The sequence below is a fragment of the Rhipicephalus microplus genome, chromosome 4 (assembly GCF_043290135.1).
Source record: "Rhipicephalus microplus isolate Deutch F79 chromosome 4, USDA_Rmic, whole genome shotgun sequence".
Lineage (NCBI taxonomy): Eukaryota > Metazoa > Arthropoda > Arachnida > Ixodida > Ixodidae > Rhipicephalus > Rhipicephalus microplus.
The window spans coordinates 77,493,449-77,512,274 of NC_134703.1; the positions used below are offsets into that span (position 1 = coordinate 77,493,449).

Here is an 18,826-nt window from a genome sequence, read left to right on the forward strand (position 1 = left end):
AGTTGACTGGCGGAACATGGGAGACGCCTTTGTCCTGCAGTGGACGTAGTCATGATGATGGTGGTGGTGGTGATGGTGGTGGTGGTGGTGCTGGTGGTGGTGGTGCTGGTGGTGGTGGTCGTGTACACGTCTATCCCGGGAAGGAATGGCAGTTAGAGATCGGGATACGTGTCGTTCGTTCGTCCGTGCGTGCGTGTGTGTGTGTATGTTGTGTGTGCGTGCATGCGTGCGTAAGAATATTATTATCTGTGGGCATGATATATCGGGGTGTCTAACGAAAAAAGCTCGTCGATTCCTTTCTCGTCTTTTGTAGATAAAAAACGAGCATGAAAATCCGCCTTTTTTTATGTGATACTTCTTTTGCATGGAAATAACCACAGCCCTCTAGCGTTTGTTGGCTGAAAACAGTATATATCCGCAGAAATACGAGAAAAAAAAACTCAAATGAATGAGCCCGCAAACTTCATTGTTGGGTTGCCTTCAGTGCTGCCATTATGCGGTCGAAAGTCCAGCCGTTTTCCCGCACTAAGTCGAAAACCTCAGCGCCCTTTCACGGCTAGATGAGGGCACTATTTTGTCACAGCTGCACTGCTTCCCCGGATTGTCCGATAAAATAACTATAAACGCGTTAGAACAAAGTACACCCAATACTACCTGAGAGAAGTACTTCGGAAGCTTAGGCTGGAAGGCGTAATTTTTGGAGGTGATAGAAAAAGGCAGAGCCCCGCCTATTTAGCTGTCCGCTTCCTTGCGGGCGTTCGGCTTATGGCTACAGAAATGTATACTATGGCTACCGCCATGTTGCAAGTCTTTGTAGCATTTTAATGGAATGTCATAGATCGTGAATGTAAAATATTGTTGCTTTGGAATGATAAATATATGGCTAGGTATTCCAGCGTTAAACGACTCTGCACACACAGAAAAAAAGGACGCACTAAGTTTCCTTTGTTTCTAGTTCATCATCGTATACGTTCTTCAAGACTATTTGTTTCTGCCTTTCTCTCTCATAACCAAGCGAATATAAAAAACAAGTCATAGAGCTCTTACGCCACATGTGAGCCTCGCACCAATAATTATCATCATATCGTCATTATTAATGCAAACTGCATTTAATTAAAGCTGAATCATGTTAAGTTCCTAACAATCGTCATGAATTTCCGTATATAAGTATAGCAAGTAGTACTACATACTCCGGCTGGCATTCATCTTCACGCACATATAAACGATATTATGGTGCTCCTAAACGTAATTCGTACCCGCCTGCTTCGCTGCCCCTGAGATTCGTGTGCTTTTATCGGTATTTTATGTGCTCTTCTATTTTTCGCGAGCACGAACGGTGCTTACAACATTGAATATAAGAATACTTATTAAAAGAAAGTCACCTTTCATGTCTGTTATTCTTTCTGCTATCCTAACTTCAGAATGCACTTTTCTGTCGTGCCTCGTTGCAGTTCTTCCTAAAAAGGGCCCCGAGATCCGCGGCACGAAGCCCCATTACAAGGTCGGTGACTTGGTCAACGTTACCTGCCACGCGGGTGCGACGAAGCCACCAGCTGTGCTCACGTGGTACATTAACGGCGAAGAGGTCAGTCAGCTTGCTGCCACTCCCATAATTATTAGTTCCCCGTGAGATCCAGTGGTGGATCTTGAGAAAGAGAGAGAGAGGAGTGCCGGTTTCTCGACTATCTTACTTCGACATGCAAGCTCGTGGCCTAAACCTACTAGAAGCATTACAGGAAGCAGTTTACAAAATAGAGGCATCGAATTTAATTACTGAGTTACAGCGTTATGAACACTTTAGTTTCTTTCAGTTTGTCGATACTAATTATCGTAAAGTATAGCTGCATAGATGAAAAAGCGTTCCTCCTACAGTCATCATATTTTAGCTTGTTTAATGCGATTCGATTCTTTGAACATATTGGAGTGGTTCCCAGAGAAATTATTATTTCTCAATATTTATGTATTTAAATGGAAGGTCGGAAGCAAATACTTCCCACGAAACGGATACTATAGATACCAAAACTTTAAGCATAATTATTATTGAGGAAATACATTCCTGGATATCGATACACTTCGTTATGGAACCCAACTACTTTCACGTGTGTTTTTCCTAAAAAGTTAGGTAATTACCATCAAAATCCCCCAAAAAAGTTTTGAATTGTCTGTGCACTCACTAGCCTTGACGAGTGCTTTGAATGCCGCAGGTTCCCCCGCAGTACGAGAAGATGTACCCGATCTTCCGCGACCGGGATCAGCTGTTCCACTCTTCCCTGGGAATCACTTTCACGGCCGAGCCACGCCACTTCAGCTACGGCATTATGAAACTGAAGTGCACTGCGACCGTTTCCGAAGCTTATTCACTTTCTAGCGAGGAGATCGTCGCAGCGCAAGACGCCAAGAACTCAGGTGCGCTTTGAGTAATTTGTGACATAAATTGTAGTCGCATAACTACACAATAAAAGAATGCCCTCTTGACCATAATAAACGTATGTTGATTATGTTTGTATGGTAAACATTCTTACTGAACCTTTAGGCATGCGCTTGGCTTCTCCTGAAGCTTTCTAATGCAGTGATGTGTGTAGACACCCTACTGAACATAGTAATTAATATTCATCACTGTTCGCGTTGTGTCAAACTTTGTACGATTTAGAACAGGTACTCTGAAAGCCTGTTCATGCTTGACTCGCAGCTTCTGTGTCCACCACTTTAGTAGTACTTTTAAAAGATCACCCATCGAAAATGGCTACTTTCCAGTCATGTCCAAAAATTCTTAATTGAGGTCCCCTACTCGTCAAACAAATCCCTTACTAAGGTAGACATACTACATCTTTTAATTTATATGTTTAGAGGATGCGATTGTGCGTCAATTGGCACCAGCACACTGTATACTCTCTCATGACAATGCTAGTTAAGAACATGACGATTATATTCAAATAAAGAGAGAGAGAGAAATATCAGAAAGGTAGGGAGGTCAACTAGACTAAGTGCAGTTTGCTACCCTACACGGGGGAGAGGGGAATGAGGGAGAAAAAGAGAGAGAGGGAGATATACACATAGCACTTAACACAAACACACACACCGCATACGCAGTTCAGGTTTCACAGGTGGTCGCACAGTGATGTTGCCCTCAAGAATTTTAGAAGAGTTCGTGTGGCTTTCTGGGCTGAGGTACTTGAAGGCCATGGTCCCAAGATATTTTCCCGAGTAAAGGGTCGATCGTCCAGCCTCCCTAAGGCACACTGGATAGTCCGGCGATCTTCTTCTAAGTCTGGACAATGGCACAGGACATGATCGAGTGTTTATACACAATGGCAGGTATCACAGTTGAAGTATTCAGCCATACCAATGCGATAACTTAATGAATTGGTGAAGGCAACGCCGACCCAACACCGACGCAGCATTGTAGAATCCCGTCGCGAAGTCTTTGATAGCACCTGTAATTGAAGCAACGAAGCGAGGTTCTGTGGACGTCCAGTGGAGCTCAGTGGACGATTCCAATGCATAAGTGTGGTATTATGTGCGATGTGGCGAAGTTGTTTTGCGGCATCGACCCTTGACAGTGGTATTAGCAGTGCGGGTGCTCCGTCGTGGGGACAACTGGCAGCGTTTATTTATTTATTTATTTATTTATTTATTTATAATACCCTCAGGGCCAAATAGCATTACAGAGGGGAGTGGATTACATTGAATAACACATGGCACATGGTGGGGAGGGAAAAATACAGCGTTAGTACGAATATAAGCAAAAGTCAGCGTACAAACAAAAATACATTAAATAGGTCCTGCGTATACAATGTTAGCTACGGTATCACGAAAAAGATGGTTGTCATTAATAGCAACAATTTCAGGGGGAAGGTGGTTCCACTCGCGAGAAGAACGAGGCAGGAACGACTGCGCAGCTGTGTTAGTACGATAGGGGATAATTCCAACCTTGTGACGGTGATCGACACGGTTGGAAAAATACTGGGGTTGCAAAATAAGTTCGTCGCGCAAGATGGGGTGGTGATACAATAACCACCTAGCCGTTGTCGGCTAGGTGGTTACCACCAATCCCACAGTGACCAGGCAGCCGTTTAGATATTATATCATATCCCTTGTTAATGGTGCGAAGACAGATTTCTTTGATTTGAGATACCATCTGACGGTAGTTCCCGCGTCGTAGACTTCGCATACATTGAAGGGCCGCCTTGGGGTCACAGAAGATTGCCAACAGAAGATAGGCCACTTTGCGGCTAGAAGTGCAATTGACCATAAGGTTTCGTAACACGCTTGTTTTTAAATACAATGAAGAAACGAATGCAATTGAATAAATAAAAGGCATCGTTGTGTGCTTTCCTGCAGGGACAGACGATGACAAGCCTTCCATAACAGGTGGACAGGCGAGCTACCACGTGGGAGACCTCGTGAACGTCACCTGCAGTTACTCGCGGTACGGGCGCCCTGTAGACCTGCAGTGGCACCTCAATGACAAAGAGGCATGTAGTTTCGATTGCATCGGCTTTCCTTTTAGAGCTACGACCACGTTACCAGCAAGTTGTGTGCGAAAAGTTGGAAGCGTCAAGTTGGAACCGACATTTCGACTCGCAGGCTTGTCTTCTTCAAGGGTGCAACTCAAAATTCCTCCTCGAATGGCAGCATTAAAGAAAACCAGCCCGTTTGTCGGAACCTCAGCTTCAGCTAAACTCCGTGTTCACGCATGTGGACAGAAAGCGAGAGAGGGTGTGGGGCGCCCGCAAGCAGTCAAACACGGCATAGTCACACTGCCGTTGGTCTATAACGCTTCGTGCAAGTCCGTTGCCTTCCGTAATTCAAGGAAAAAAATAGGAGGAAAACAACGTAAGGGAGGTTAACCAGTCTATAGGCAGCCGGTTTGCTACCCTGCGCATGGGAGAGGGAGGAGGGAGATGAAAGTTAGGAAGGAGAGAGGGAAGAGATATTAACACAGCACACTAAGCAGCAACGCGCGCACACTCATAGTTCATTCTTGTATTTCGTGGTGTGCGACATTGCTGTTACAGCCGCTTGTTCAAGTCCGTGTCGCGTAGGAATTTCAACAGTGCTTTTGTCGCCTTCTGTTGCAATGTCTTCTCTCGGGCACTTGAAAGAACAGTGTCCACAGATATTTGGCTGTTGTCGATGCGCGCAAGAACGGACGCCAGGTACTGTCTCTGGATGTCATTTCCGTAATTCAGATTTCGAGATTCATATTGCCAGCTAGACAATATGTAGGTACTGTAATTATCAGGTGTAATAAGTTCTCGACCAATGCGCAGAATCTGAGTAATAAGAAAGCCCCCCCCCCCTCAACCTTCTAACTCTGCGTGCAGGTGTCGAACCGGTACCTGGTGCACTACCCGATGCAGCGGTTCGACTCTGGCCGCCAGGTGACGTCGCTCGGTCTCCGGTTCACGGTGAGGCCGAGCCACTTTGTGCACGACGAGATGCGCATCAAGTGCACTGCGACGCTTCAGAACGGTGGTAGGGGTCCACCCTCCACATCGTCCTCGTCGCCGGGCGATGCCTACTCGGAGAAGGAGTTTGTGCTGGGCAGCAGCCACCGGTCGTCTGGACTTCACGTCCCGGGACACTACGGTGCCGGTACGTATAAGCACGCTGCATGTAATCGTAGAGCTCCCGAAACCCGAACATAGTTCTACATAAATACGATACTATTGCGAGTCGACAGCTTAAGCCAGGACGTGGCTGGTGAGGAGTGAGCCGCGAGCGCCAAGAAACGTGAAAGATGATCTACGTTCATTTATGTGTGTAAAAAGTACTTTGTTCTGTTTTCACTGACTGTTCTTTGATCTTTTACTTCACAATTTCTACAGACAGGCCTTGTGCCTACCCTGATGACAGTTCTGGCTAGATCTTCCTCATTTCTACGAGCAGGCGTAATACTGCTACCACTCCTACTGACAAAAACAATGTTAATTCAGTGAATGTCAAAGACTGTCCTGTGGATTTTTCGCATGTTGTAATTCTGAATTATTGTAAACTGCCATTCATAAATTAACACTTGTTGAATAAAGGAGGCTAGAACCAAATTTTTCATTGGGGAGTCTGTCACCCGCCGCGGCGGTTCAGCGGTTTCCACGTCGCGATGCTGAGAATAAGGTCGCGCGCTTCATTTGCTGTGCCGGCAGTCGCGTTTAAATGAAATTCAATGAAAAACACAGGTGTATTTATGTTTAAGGGCTTTTTTCTAAAAACCTGGGGGGAGGGAGTCTCTAAATCAAGCTGGATAATCTGTCAACGGCGCGCCTCATGATCGCATATTTCGGAGTTGGCACGTAAAGCCCCAGAAGTTAGATTGGGATAATCCGAATGAACAGTGGAAGTGTGATAAGATTAGTTTGCCGTTCCGGCGCCCGGGGGCGTCGATGTTGCAAGGAAATAAATACGGTGCACATGACCAGCGAGTCAGTATGGAACCCGCCAACGTACGTGTGTGTGATTCGGTCCAGCGACCGGCATGGCCCAGGACTATCCGGTTATCACAAGTGGTGACGAGGTCGACTGACGAACCGGACGGGCACTGCACAATCACACGTCGTCATGCCTGTCGTCGGGAAGCTGGATCCGTTCGACCCTAGTACATCGGAGTGGGCGGAATGCCGTGAGCGGGCCGAGCTGTACTTCATCGCGAACGACATCCCGAGCGACAAGCAGACAGCCGTATTTTTGACATGCTGCGGTCCAGAGACTTATTCTCTGCTACGAGGCCTCCTAGCACCAAGCAGGCCCGCCCAAGCAGGACTGACCGAAATTTTTACCACACTTGGCAAGCACTACGCCCCTCGCGTATCAGAAGTAGTGGCAAGTTTCAAGTTTTTCTCAAGACATCGAAAAGAGGGAGAGACCGTAAGTGACTACATTGCCTCGTTGAAGAAATTAGCCGAAGACTGTAATTTCGCAACATTTCGAGAGCGCATGTTGCGCGACCAGATAGTCAGCGAAATCAATGACGTAACCATGCAAACACGGCTGCTGGAAACGACGTGTTTAACCTTCGAAGCTGCAAAGGACACCATCGTAGCTATGGAGGCTGCGCGTAAAGATTCATGCACATTGAGCTGTCAGCAAGCACAGCTACTATCTCACGAAGCTCCGGAGCAAGCGAACGTTGTCACCTCGGGGAAAAATGATAGCTGTTGCTTCCGTTGCGGGGGAGGTCATTCTGCGCGTCGGTGTAAACACGGCAGCACAATCTGTCACAACTGCCGCCAAAAAGGGCACCTTGCAAGAGTTTGCAGAGTTCAGCCGGGAAGTAGAAATTTCGACCAGAGCCAGTCTAGTCGCGTGAACAACCTGGGCGACCTGTCTGTCTCTGCTGAAGAGCCCGAAGTTTTCGACTTGTGGACGCTTCACACAGCTAGTTCGGAGCCAATGCGCATAGCGGTTGAAGTTAATGGCATAATGCTCGATATGGAGTTGGACACCGGCGCTAGTGTGTCGACCATTGATGATGGCAAGTTTGCCGAGCTTTTTCCGTCGGTGCCGTTGGAGCCATCGAGTGTGCAGCTGAGAAGTTTTTTCGGCGATATGAAACGCGTCCAGGGAAAGCTGGAAGCAATGGTCAAACTTGGCGACAAGGAGCGCCAGCTACCACTATTTATCTTGAAACGTGTCCTATGCTGTTTGGACATAGCTGGATGAAGGCCTTCAAGCTAGGCATCGCTCAGACGGAGAGAGTCAACGTCGTGAAGTCTACGGAAGACCTGGTAAGCCAATATCACGAAGTTTTTTCGGAGCAGCTTGGCACGTTTCACGGCGTTACAGCGTCTATATCCGTACAAAAGGGCGCGAAGCCACGTTTTCTCAAGGCACGTCCGATACCATTTCCTTTGCGCGATAGGGTTTTTGAAGAACTACAGAGGATGGAACGGGAAGGCGTTATCAAACCGGTGAAAACTTCTCAGTGGGCCGCGCCCATCGTTCCTGTATTGAAGCGCGACGGCTGGGTTCGGGTCCGCGGTGATTTTAAGACTACCATAAACCCGGTGACAGTCGTCGAGTCCTACCCTATTCCTAAGATTGAGGAACTTTTTGCGCGACTTACAGGGGGCAAGAAGTTCACAAAGCTTGACTTGCAAGATGCCTACCAGCAGGTTCTAGTCGATGAGGAGTGCCAAGAGCTAGTCACCATTAACACACCGAAGGGGTTATACCAATTCACAAGGCTGCCGTTCGGGGTTTCATCAGCTCCGGCTATATTTCAGCGAGAGATGGAAAATCTGTTGCACGACCTTGACCATGTCGTAGTATACTTTGATGATATTCTGGTCACAGGAACCAGTGACAAAGAGCATTGGGAAAATTTGGGCCGAGTGTTGGATCGCCTGAAGACCGCGGGACTGCGACTGAAGTTATCTAAATGCGAATTCATGAAACCAGAAGTCCAGTACTTGGGTCATATCATTAGTGCGGCTGGGCTGCGTCCAAACCCGGCTAAGACTGAAGCAGTTCTGGAAGCCCCCGCACCCCGGGAGGTCAAGGAACTTCAGAGTTACCTCGGGTTGGTTAATTTTTACAGAAGGTTTTTGCCGAACCTTTCTGCCGTATTACAGCCGCTCAATCGTTTGTTGGCGTCGGGAACACCATGGCGCTGGGAAACTGATGAAAAGCAGGCATTTCGGAGAAGCAAGGAGCTATTGGCCTCTGCTGCTATATTGGCACATTTTGATCCAGGAAAGCCAACTGTGCTTGTCACTGATGCATCTCCCTTCGGGATTGGAGCAGTACTGGCGCAACGAGAGTCATCTGGAGAAGAGCGCCCCATTGGTTTTGCCTCCCGCAGCCTGGCAACCGCGGAGAAAAACTACAGCCAATTAGATAAGGAGGCATTGAGCCTTGTATTTGGTGTTACAAAGTTCAGGCAGTACTTATGGGGCCAGCGATTCGAAGCCGTCACAGATCACAAACCGCTGCTCGGCCTGCTCGCAGCAGACAAACCAGTTCCCGAATCCTGTTCTCCGAGAGTGCTAAGGTGGGCCTTGCTGTTGTCAGGGTACAGTTACGACCTGAAGTAGAGGCCGGGTTCACAAATTGCACATGCCGATGGGTTAAGCCGGCTACCTCTGCCAACTGCCGAATTCGTTGTTGACTACCCTGCCGAAGTGTTAATGCTGGAAGGAGTATACCCAGGGGTGCTGTCATCAAATGCTGTTACGGCAGCCACCTCCAGAGACCCGGTGCTGTCACAAGTAAGAGCACCGTTGTGGTCAGGCTGCCAGATAAACCTAGGGTCAGAGGGAAGACCCTACGAGACGCGCTTTCATGAGATGAGCGTGCAAGGGAACTGTCTATTGTGGGACAACAGAGTTATTGTTCCAAAATCCTTGCAAAAGGAAGTCCTCCAGCTGCTGCATGAGAGTCATCCAGGACTGTCCAAGATGAAGGCAGTTGCGCGTAGCCATGTGTGGTGGCCTAGCCTGGATAACGATATAGCGATAACCATTCAAAGGTGCCGTATTTGCCAGGAGCATCAAAGAGTGTCACGACCAGTGCCTGTCATGCCCTGGCCGTTCCTGGAGAAACCGTGGTCACGGCTGCATGTGGACTATGCCGGTCTTTACAGGAACACCCATTTTTTTATCGCAGTCGATGCGTTTTCGAAGTGGATTGAAGTGTTCCCGGTCTCTACATCCTCGGCTGAAGCAACTATTTCCTGCATGCGCATTATGTTCGCAAACCAAGGCCTTCCAGATGTGGTCGTGTCGGATAATGGGCCAGCATTTACCAGTGAGCTTTACTCCACATTCCTCAAGAAAAACGGGGTGAGGCGAATGCTGGTGCCGCCGTATCATCCAGCGTCAAACGGTGCTACAGAGCGGGCCGTGCAGACTGTCAAAAACAAGTTGCGGAAGGCAGGCCCTGGAGATATTCGCACTCAAATTGCCCGCATGCTCCTGACATACAGGTCAACGCCTCACGAGGTCACGGGTTGCTGTCGGTCGGAGCTGTTGTTGGGGCGGAAGCCGAGGACTGCGTTGGACCTGCTACACCCAGACCTCAGGACCAAGGTGCTACAGAAGCAACTTAAGCAGAAAATCAGATGCGACCAAGGAACAAGACCCAGGGTTTTGGGCCACCCGGGTGACCAGGTGTTCGCAAGGAACTTCCGTCCAGCACCTGCGTGGCTTCCTGCAGTCGTCACCGAACAACGCACTTCGTCCGTGGATGTTCTACTGGAAGACGGACGACGGTTAACTCGACATCTGGATCACATCCACCAGGCCCCTGAGGAACTGAGTGCAGACAACCAAAAGTCAGGCAGCCCAGTATCTACCGGTCTTGCTCCAAGCTTGGACGTGGGTCAGACGCAGCTAACTGGTCTTGCTCCAGGCTAGGACGTAGGTCAGAGGCAGCTATCTCCGGATCGTCTTCACGACACAGAGTCTAGGCAAGATCCCAGGGAAGACGTGGCGAGGGAACCGGAGCTTGCTGGCGCAGCACCCAGTACTCCTGCCCTGCGTCGAAGTACCAGAATTTGACGACCAGTATCGCGATACACACCTTAAACAATGGTTTGCAACCATTAATAAAAGGGGGAGGGATGTGATAAGATTAGTTTGCCGTTCTGGCGCCTGGGGGCGTCGATGTTGCAAGGAAATAAATACGGCGCACATGACCAGCGAGTCAGTGTGGAACCCGCCAACGTACGTGTGTGTGATTCGGTCCAGCGACTGGCATGGCCCAAGACTATCCAGTCATCACAGGAAGTGCCTCAGACAGGCTGGCCGACGTTTTGATGAAGGGACCTGCCTTGGTCAAAGGCATCATTTCATCCTTGGCGTGTTAGTTTAAGTCACCACTAACCCCCCTAAAACTAACACGCCAAGGATAACAAGGTGCCTTTGACAAAGGTAGGTCCTCCTATCGAAACGTCAACTAGCCTGTCTGAGGCACTTCCACTGTTCACCCTAATTATCCCACTACATAGATTCTTTATTTTCATAAATTGGCTTCGGTTTTGTCTCCGTTGGAGTGTTGACGAAGCCAGGGCTTTAATTTTAGTGTCAGAGATCTTTTCCAGTTTCCACGCAAAGGCAAGTTGAATAATAATAATAATAATAATAATAATAATAATAATAATAATAATAATAATAATAATAATAATAATAATAATATCTGGGGTTTTACGTCCTAAAAAGCACGATATGATTATAGGGAAAGCCGTAGTGGAAGGCCCTGAAAATTTCCACCATCTGTACTTCTTAAACGAGCGGTGACATTACACAGTACATGGTCTCTAACATTTAGCTTTTAATGAAATGCGACCACCACGGTCGGCCAAGCACCGCAACCACTACACCACTGCTGCGGGCGACAATTTGATTTGTGAAAGTGGTAGTTTAAGCCTCCTACAGAACCTTGTTAGACTAACCCCCGTATTCTAGAACGTCCCTTCACTCAACGCTTCGCCTTCACTTGAGAAAGCCGATGGGAGCGCCGTTTCTGGGCACGGCAAGTCACTGCATATCGGCAATAACCTGCTGCGATTCTTGAGTAGCGCAGCGTCATTTTCAGCCGAGCGGTGGCGCAGTGCTCAACTCTGTCAAGTGAAGAGTGTAAGTCGAGTCGAGGAGCTTTTGTGAATACGGGAGTAACACTTGATCACCTCAAGGCTTTATGTTACAGCCAACATCTGTCTTGTGTATCTACCGATGAGGAGTTTTGCCCCTTGTTTGCTTATTTGCAGTTGCTGACTCAAGCAGCTCATCTCGACGAATGCCTCTCTCCATTCTACTGCGGGCATCAGCGATCGCATTCATCGTCATGTTCACTGTTCGATGAGCGGTGTGATTGTTACTGTCAAGTCTGTGCTGTCATTCGCTTGTCGTTCGTTGAACGTTTTGACTCACTTTAGTTGTCCTCTGCGATAATCGAGTATCAGCGCCCCTCTTTTTTTTTTTCCTCACCGACTTGGTATGTGTGGTCATTTCTTTTTTGGGACTGAGCAGTCGTGTAAATATATCAGTGCCTTTCATTCACGTCCTTAACTCAGAGTGTTGACAAAGAGAAAATATGATGTGCGGGTCTTACGCCGCTCATGTTGTGTGCACGAGTGTTTGCGCATGTGTGAAACGAGGCGTAGTAAAGAAAACGAATGGAGACATTTATGAAGGAACAATCCACTTGCTTAGGCTTAAGAATTCTGCGCGATACTAATGTAGTGGAAGTCCAAGGTATTGTAGTTTACTCTCAATCACATTTTTTTCTGTATATTACGCTTGTTCGTCCATTTTTAGTGGTGTGACGTCTGACTTCTTCAAGTACTCATGTTTAAAGCAACAAACTAGTCCCCTTAGTTAAGGTATATTATGCGTATATATTTCCTCGATTGCGTGCGAGCAAACATTAACTGCATTGGTAAAAAAAGACACGGCCTTTATTTACAAAATAATGTCACAAAAGTCTTCACAAAAGCATGCACAGTCATTTGTTGGATCAAACAAGTCTTACTAAAAAAACAGCTTTATGAAGTTTCCTGTACCTCATGCTTAATCTTGTACATAAAAGCGTTTCTTAGTTTTTTCTCGGTGTGCAAAAATATTGCCACACTACCTGTCTTGTTGTAGTTTCCGCCTCGAAGCCATTTTGTTCCGAATGATTGCATTGCCGTTGTTCGATTTCACCATAAATAGGTTTTGTATGTTGAAGCTGAACATCACAATGATAAAAAAACGCGTCTATTGTTTTTTGTTTTGTGACGATTGCATGAAAAGGGTGAAATATGAATGCCGCATTCATTATATGCTCGTTTAAACTGTATGAGTGTATTGTACAAATTAGTGTAAATATACACGAATCTTTTGCTGCGCGACATTTACGGCAATTAATCGGCTTGTATTCACCACTAGAGGCATTCAACTACGCGCAGAATGTCAGCTCGTCACCATAGCCAGCTCATATAACACCACGAAATTGTCGAATCGGCGTCGCTTCATTTGGATATTTTAATTTACATTCATCATGTAGAGCATTCTTAATACAACTCCATCGCACTCTTTGGGTGTTGCTCATCATATGAACACTCACAAACTTGTCTAAGCAGCTTTCGTGCATTGCGAGATATGAGCAGGCGTGCGTGAAGGAGGAAGAACAAGAGAGAAGACAGGGAACTTAACAAGGCACATGACCGGTTGGATACCATACTAGGCATGCCTCCTCTTAGCCTACCAGGCATGCGTGCATTTCATACGTGGTCATGTGACTGCCTAGGTTTAATAGGCAATCTAATCTACGAAGTAGCATAACAAACATAATTAAAGAACAAACATTCTAGAGGTAAATGGGGACCATAAATTCGGTTAATCCATCTACTTGTATTTTTTGCGTATGGAAGTTGCTGGTCATTCAAACTAATGCAAGCATAAATAAATACCTCCGCAGGCTGTAAACAGTTTAATTGTTATGTCACAAAGTTCTCCTTTGAAAAACATTGACCTGGGAAAGTGATTGCCAAATTTATCTATATTGAACCATTATTTAAAATCCACAAGTGTATTGTGCATTTATTAACACACCCGTTACTTGATCTGTGTGATAAATGGTGCTTTCTAACGTAACGTTGCTAACTACATTTACGCGGAGACTAAAATATTTGAACTATTTGAAAAAAAACTACCATGCTGATAAACATTCTATGGCGATGACCTTTCTACCAAATACTGCAACCAACACACACTAAGCATGTCGCAGCAAATAAAAGTTATCGACCATTTTCCCGAAGGGAACCCTGATGGGATGCGAAGCAGCAGCGGGGCGCACGGCGTTGACCAGGATGACACGGGCGTTGACGCGGGTGCTAAAAGAACGGCTTGAAGCGCGACTTGGAGCTGCATTTACTCGACTAAACGTTTGTTTGAAAAGCAGAGACACGGGACCTGGGTTGGGTTTCGTATAGGTTTCATCTCAGATAAACGAGCCGAAAGGGAAGGGAGTTTTAGAATAACGTTTGCAGGTGCTGCGGGCGTTGCGAGCATAGCGGGTGCCATTTGGGTTTTAGAATAGCGTTTGCCCTCCTGCGAAGCGCAACGCGCAATAGCAGCGACACTGTAACCTCGAAACCAGCGTTTGCGGGCCGCATGTGGGCCGTACACGCCACCCACTATTTCGATTTTTTGGGGGGGGGGGTGGGGGGGGCTGGCCGCGAACGCGTACGGTTGCTCGCGTTACAACGCATGCACAGTGCCCGCGACAACACCGCAAAAACTCGCGGTGCGCTATTCTAAAACACCATAGTGTTCCCACTCGACGTGCGGCCGAGCGTTGCGGGCAGTGGAGAAGTCGAGGCGAGAGGGAAGTGTTGCGAGTGGGTGGAGGAGCCAGCAGCTGCGGACGCTGCGGCGAGCGTGTTGTGGGTGAGAGAGAGAGTGAAGTCAGCGCGCACCTGCGAGAGAAGCGTGTGAGGGGAGCGTGACGTGAAAGTGCAGCTGTAGCGTCACCTACTTGGCAACGCTCCAACATTTGCGGCAACAAGAACACGTTGCGGCTTATTCATACGGACGCGCCGCAACGCGTGTACCGTTCGTACGGATTTACGGCGTTACACACGTGCGTGAAAGAGCTGCTTCGCATCCAAAAGTCACAAGTTGGTGTCTAAAGCGGCAAAATTTTCATTAGTTATGGCAGTGAATTTGCACACAAAACTTGAAGGTGCTGAACTCGAAGATAAATTTTTGTGCTGGAAGTTGACATTCCTATATGACTTAGTTTTCCATGGTGCTTCGTATTGGGTGTAAGAGATGTGAACAATTTTTCTGCTGGTCATGTGTGAAACGGGTGTCATCTGTGTCCACACATATCTAATAATGCTTAACCTAATAGTACTTCGTGCCCCAATGTGAGATTCAGGCACTGCAGCGGCGTCTGTACATACACCCACAGCTGTAAATACACCCTAACTCGTGGATCAGTATGAGAACAATGTTACAAGTTGTATTTATCGTCTGTTAGCGTTCCTTAAATGATTATTAGGTCCAACTCAATGTACTAGAAATGACGCATCTTTTCAAATCGGAGTAGAAGGAACTTAGAAAGCAAAGAGAAGAAAGGCGGGATTTTAACTGGTTTAAAGAATTAGTAAAATGTCTTGGTAAAGAGACTGACATTTTTCTCTTTTGTCAAGAGAGAAAATACGTTCTTTTTCTGAAAATGCGATAAAGAAGGAACAGAACGAAAATAAATACTTGAATAATGAGGACTATATACACAGCCAATTGCTGCAGGTGGCAAGCTTCGATTTAAGTTAGCCAGCTCAAATACATTTACTAATGCAACTGTCTCTATTTTAACCAAACCCCAGTAGTGAAAATATGAAGTGGCTTACGTATCGCTTGGATTACAATACTTTCCCGCTCTCTCTCTCTCTCTGAGCTATACTGTTATGTAAATTCTCTATTTGCCCCTAATTTTTGTTTAAAAATATTGCTAAAAAGGTGGTTGTGTAACATCCAAATTATGAATGGAAAGGTTCCGCATCTCATTGCTTCGGTTTTCTGAAAAAAAAAACAACTTTTTTTCGAATTCAGCACTCAAACAGCCTCTCGAATCATTCACAAGTGATGTTTCCCAAAACCTCCAGAAGTGATTATATGTATGAAAGTTATGAATGAAAATAAAGTGTCATGATTTGTTTCTATTGATCGAAAATTTATTTTATTATAGACACAATTTACAGCTCAGCATTCGAAATGCTAGAAGCGTCTTCTTATCACAATAGTAATACTTCGTAACGAAACAACTTTTGATGCTTCGATGCAAGCGGCACAAAAGGTAAGCAATTTGGTTATTAAACAATCGATTGAATGGCTGTTACTTTTGCATTATCGTGCATATGTACATGTTATTGTGTGTTCCTTTAGAGAAAGGAACAACCTTTTTTTTCTTATGAGCTAATTGTGTATTCATGTGATAACTGTGCATATCCCAATTAAGCCCACCATTACATATGGTCAGCCGGGCCAACTGCAACATGTCAATAGAAAAATGATAGAGTACTGTTCTTTTCATTTGTTTAATAGTTACACAGTGCAAGCGACAATAAACAATTATTTTAACAGCGGATCAGCCTGTACGCTACGCAGCTTCGAAAAAATGTTTTCTGACGAATGCGTGTTGTCTCGCTCTTTCATTACACTTACTTTCAAAATCTTCATCGGTTTATTCTATATCTTGCTGTTTCGCAAGCATTTTGTAGTGAATAACAAAAAACTAGAACGAGCTCAGGTCGTTGAGAAAGTATATCTGCAGGGCGTGACACATATGCAGAAACAAACAAGGTTCAAGCAGGACAAGTGAGAAGCAGACTAAACAAGTACTCCTGAAGTCTAGTTAAATTTCCCAAAAAAGAACAAATGTGGCGGCAGCATTTCCTAAAATTTGCCCAATCTTCAAAAAATGCTGTGAGAATCAATCTGTAAATAATAAAAATTGCATGTAAACCCAGATGGAAGCGTTGTCGAGAATATATATCCAGCGGTAACGGACGCTGAAACTCTCCGTGCGAGCGATCGCTGGCCATGCACGCTATCGCGCTGCACCGTGGTGGTGGTGGTGATGGGTGCGTCCTGGCGGACGGTGCAGGACTCAGCCGCATAGCGCCGGGGGGAATGACATCATTATCGAGAGCCACGCAGTGTCACGCGAACTCGGGGCTCGGAGCTTCCCGCAAGCAGCTTGAGAAATGGTCTGCTCTGTGAACACGCATGTTCGACGGGGGAGGTTCGAACTGTTGGGCTGGCACCGCGATATACAGGATGCACACCATCGCATCATCCACGCAGCGACGAGAAATATTGACTCACTCGAACGGTGGTGTTGCCTCCTCAGCCTCTGCAAAAGCGGCTATGTGGGTTTCGGAGGCTAAACTGGGAAGAAGGCCTTCGCAACATTCGCGAAACTTCTCTTGAACTGGAATTATTCTTTGAAGACCGCAAACACACCTAACTTGATGAAGAAGAACGAGGTAGTTTCCTTAGTTATGCTCGACTGCGGCGCAAAATAAGAGCCTTGTAAAAAGTCAAAGAAAGAAGAAGAAGAAACTTTATTCTTTTTCTATTGTATTTTTTACCAAAATGCATTTCACGTCATGGCCCAGCATACCTAATAAATCTTACAACCTAAGCAATATAAACAATCTAAACAGCCTAACTAATCTAACAACCAGACTGTGCAATCTCAGCACCAACTCGCCCCCTCCCGCAGCCCCCTCCGCAATTTCCGGAGCCCCCTCTGCATGGCTCTTGATCATACCGTGGTTGTGGCACGTTACAGACTGTATTATTATTATTATTATTATTATTATTATTATTATTATTATTATTATTATTAGTAGTAGTAGTAGTAGTAGTAGTAGTAGTAGTAGTAGTAGTAGTAGTAGTTTATCACGCGGTTTCGGAACGCAATTACCATACCCTCGCTAACACGCACAAAACAACAGATACGGAAGAGAGTGGTAGTTGAACATGCCTGGCAATCGGAATTAGCAAGTTACCTGCTGGGGCAGCACTATATCGTGAGATCTTAAGCCGTAACGCATACAGGCCCCAGTAATAAAATAAAGCTATACCAGAATCAATGGCGTCATACCACGCTGTAGTTACGCAGCACGTATAAGCTGTCAGTTGCAATAAGCAATACACAGCTGTGCCCGAACGTTTACGCCAAGAGTCCCAGATATTCTGATGCCTGCCTTGTATGTGTCCCGTAGATACGAAAGTTTACTCCAGAGCTGTCCGGAACCAGGTTACATAAGGAAGTAGAAAGCGATCTCCAATGGACACTGCGAGCTTGGTCATGCATGCTGTAATGGTTAGGTCGGGTCGGCAAACAAGCGTGCGACTATGATAGTATGGCATGTCTGCCCTTGGCACTTCACCTTACCGAAGTGAACCATTCAGAACTGTGCTTCATGCCTTTCATCCCGTTTCCTGCAAAGGACGACTTGAACCTTTGTAGGTTAGCTTATATCTTTGAACCAATATTAAAACCGGCTGGGGTACAGTCATACATACTACAAAAAATAGTTTCAAACAATTTCACCAAAATAAAGTCACTTTTCTACTGGAAAAACTCGTGACATTGTTTTCAAGAAGTGAGAAAACACTGTCCCACAGTCTCATGAAGGCACTACCTCGCGATTGCATCGACAGGTGTATGAGAATAAACGGCAGATGCAAGTGGCACTGCTGAGTGTCACTTTTCAAGTCATGACGAAGAAAATTGTGCTGACCACATTTCATCAGGAGAACACCACCCGCAGTAGCACCTCATGTGAGCCTTCATAGTGCTGTGGTATGTTTTTGTAAAGCTTACTTCACCTCATGAACCAACCAGTTTTTGTCCATTTTGCGGTCCATGTTCTTGCTGTCAGAATACTCGAGTGCAGCTGTTGTCGCCGGGCGTGAAAGAATTTTCTTTAAGACTAGAGGTAAGATGTGAGTGACTTAGCGCTGCGTGAATATCAACGTTTGATGTGGTAAAAATTTTTTGAGAGAAGAAAAAGTGGGACGTATATGTCCCAATGTCACACGAAGGGTTAAAACGACTTGCATTTTCTCAAGTTTGTGCAGCCCGCTACCGTGCCAATTTTCTGCTGCCGAATCATGCTCAGCAATACGCCTATAGTTACAACCCGAGATGTTGTCTCTGGCAGCTTTTCGGTATATTTTTGACAGTGTCGGTTGATCGGCCAGCATTCAGACAAGCAAGGGCCATGTTTGATGTTGCGTTAGTTAACAGCCTGCTTTTAGCGAATGGATTTTTTTTCACTGGTAGCGCAATGTGATTGAGTCCATACTTAGCGCGACATGATCCG

At 46.2% G+C, this 18,826-nt stretch overlaps 1 protein-coding gene across 1 annotated transcript in view; it reads left to right on the plus strand.

Annotated features, from left to right (window-relative positions):
- LOC119172757 (uncharacterized) overlaps window positions 1–12,229 on the plus strand; it is a 95,929-nt gene extending 83,700 nt beyond the window's left edge. Inside the window, exons 4-8 of the mRNA XM_075892984.1 lie at window positions 1,452–1,585; window positions 2,205–2,406; window positions 4,342–4,475; window positions 5,328–5,598; window positions 11,705–12,229. Of these exons, the coding sequence (XP_075749099.1) occupies window positions 1,452–1,585; window positions 2,205–2,406; window positions 4,342–4,475; window positions 5,328–5,598; window positions 11,705–11,799 (836 nt within the window). The 3' untranslated portion in view covers window positions 11,800–12,229. The remainder of the gene's footprint in view (window positions 1–1,451; window positions 1,586–2,204; window positions 2,407–4,341; window positions 4,476–5,327; window positions 5,599–11,704) is intronic.
- The last annotated feature ends 6,597 nt before the right edge of the window (window positions 12,230–18,826 follow it).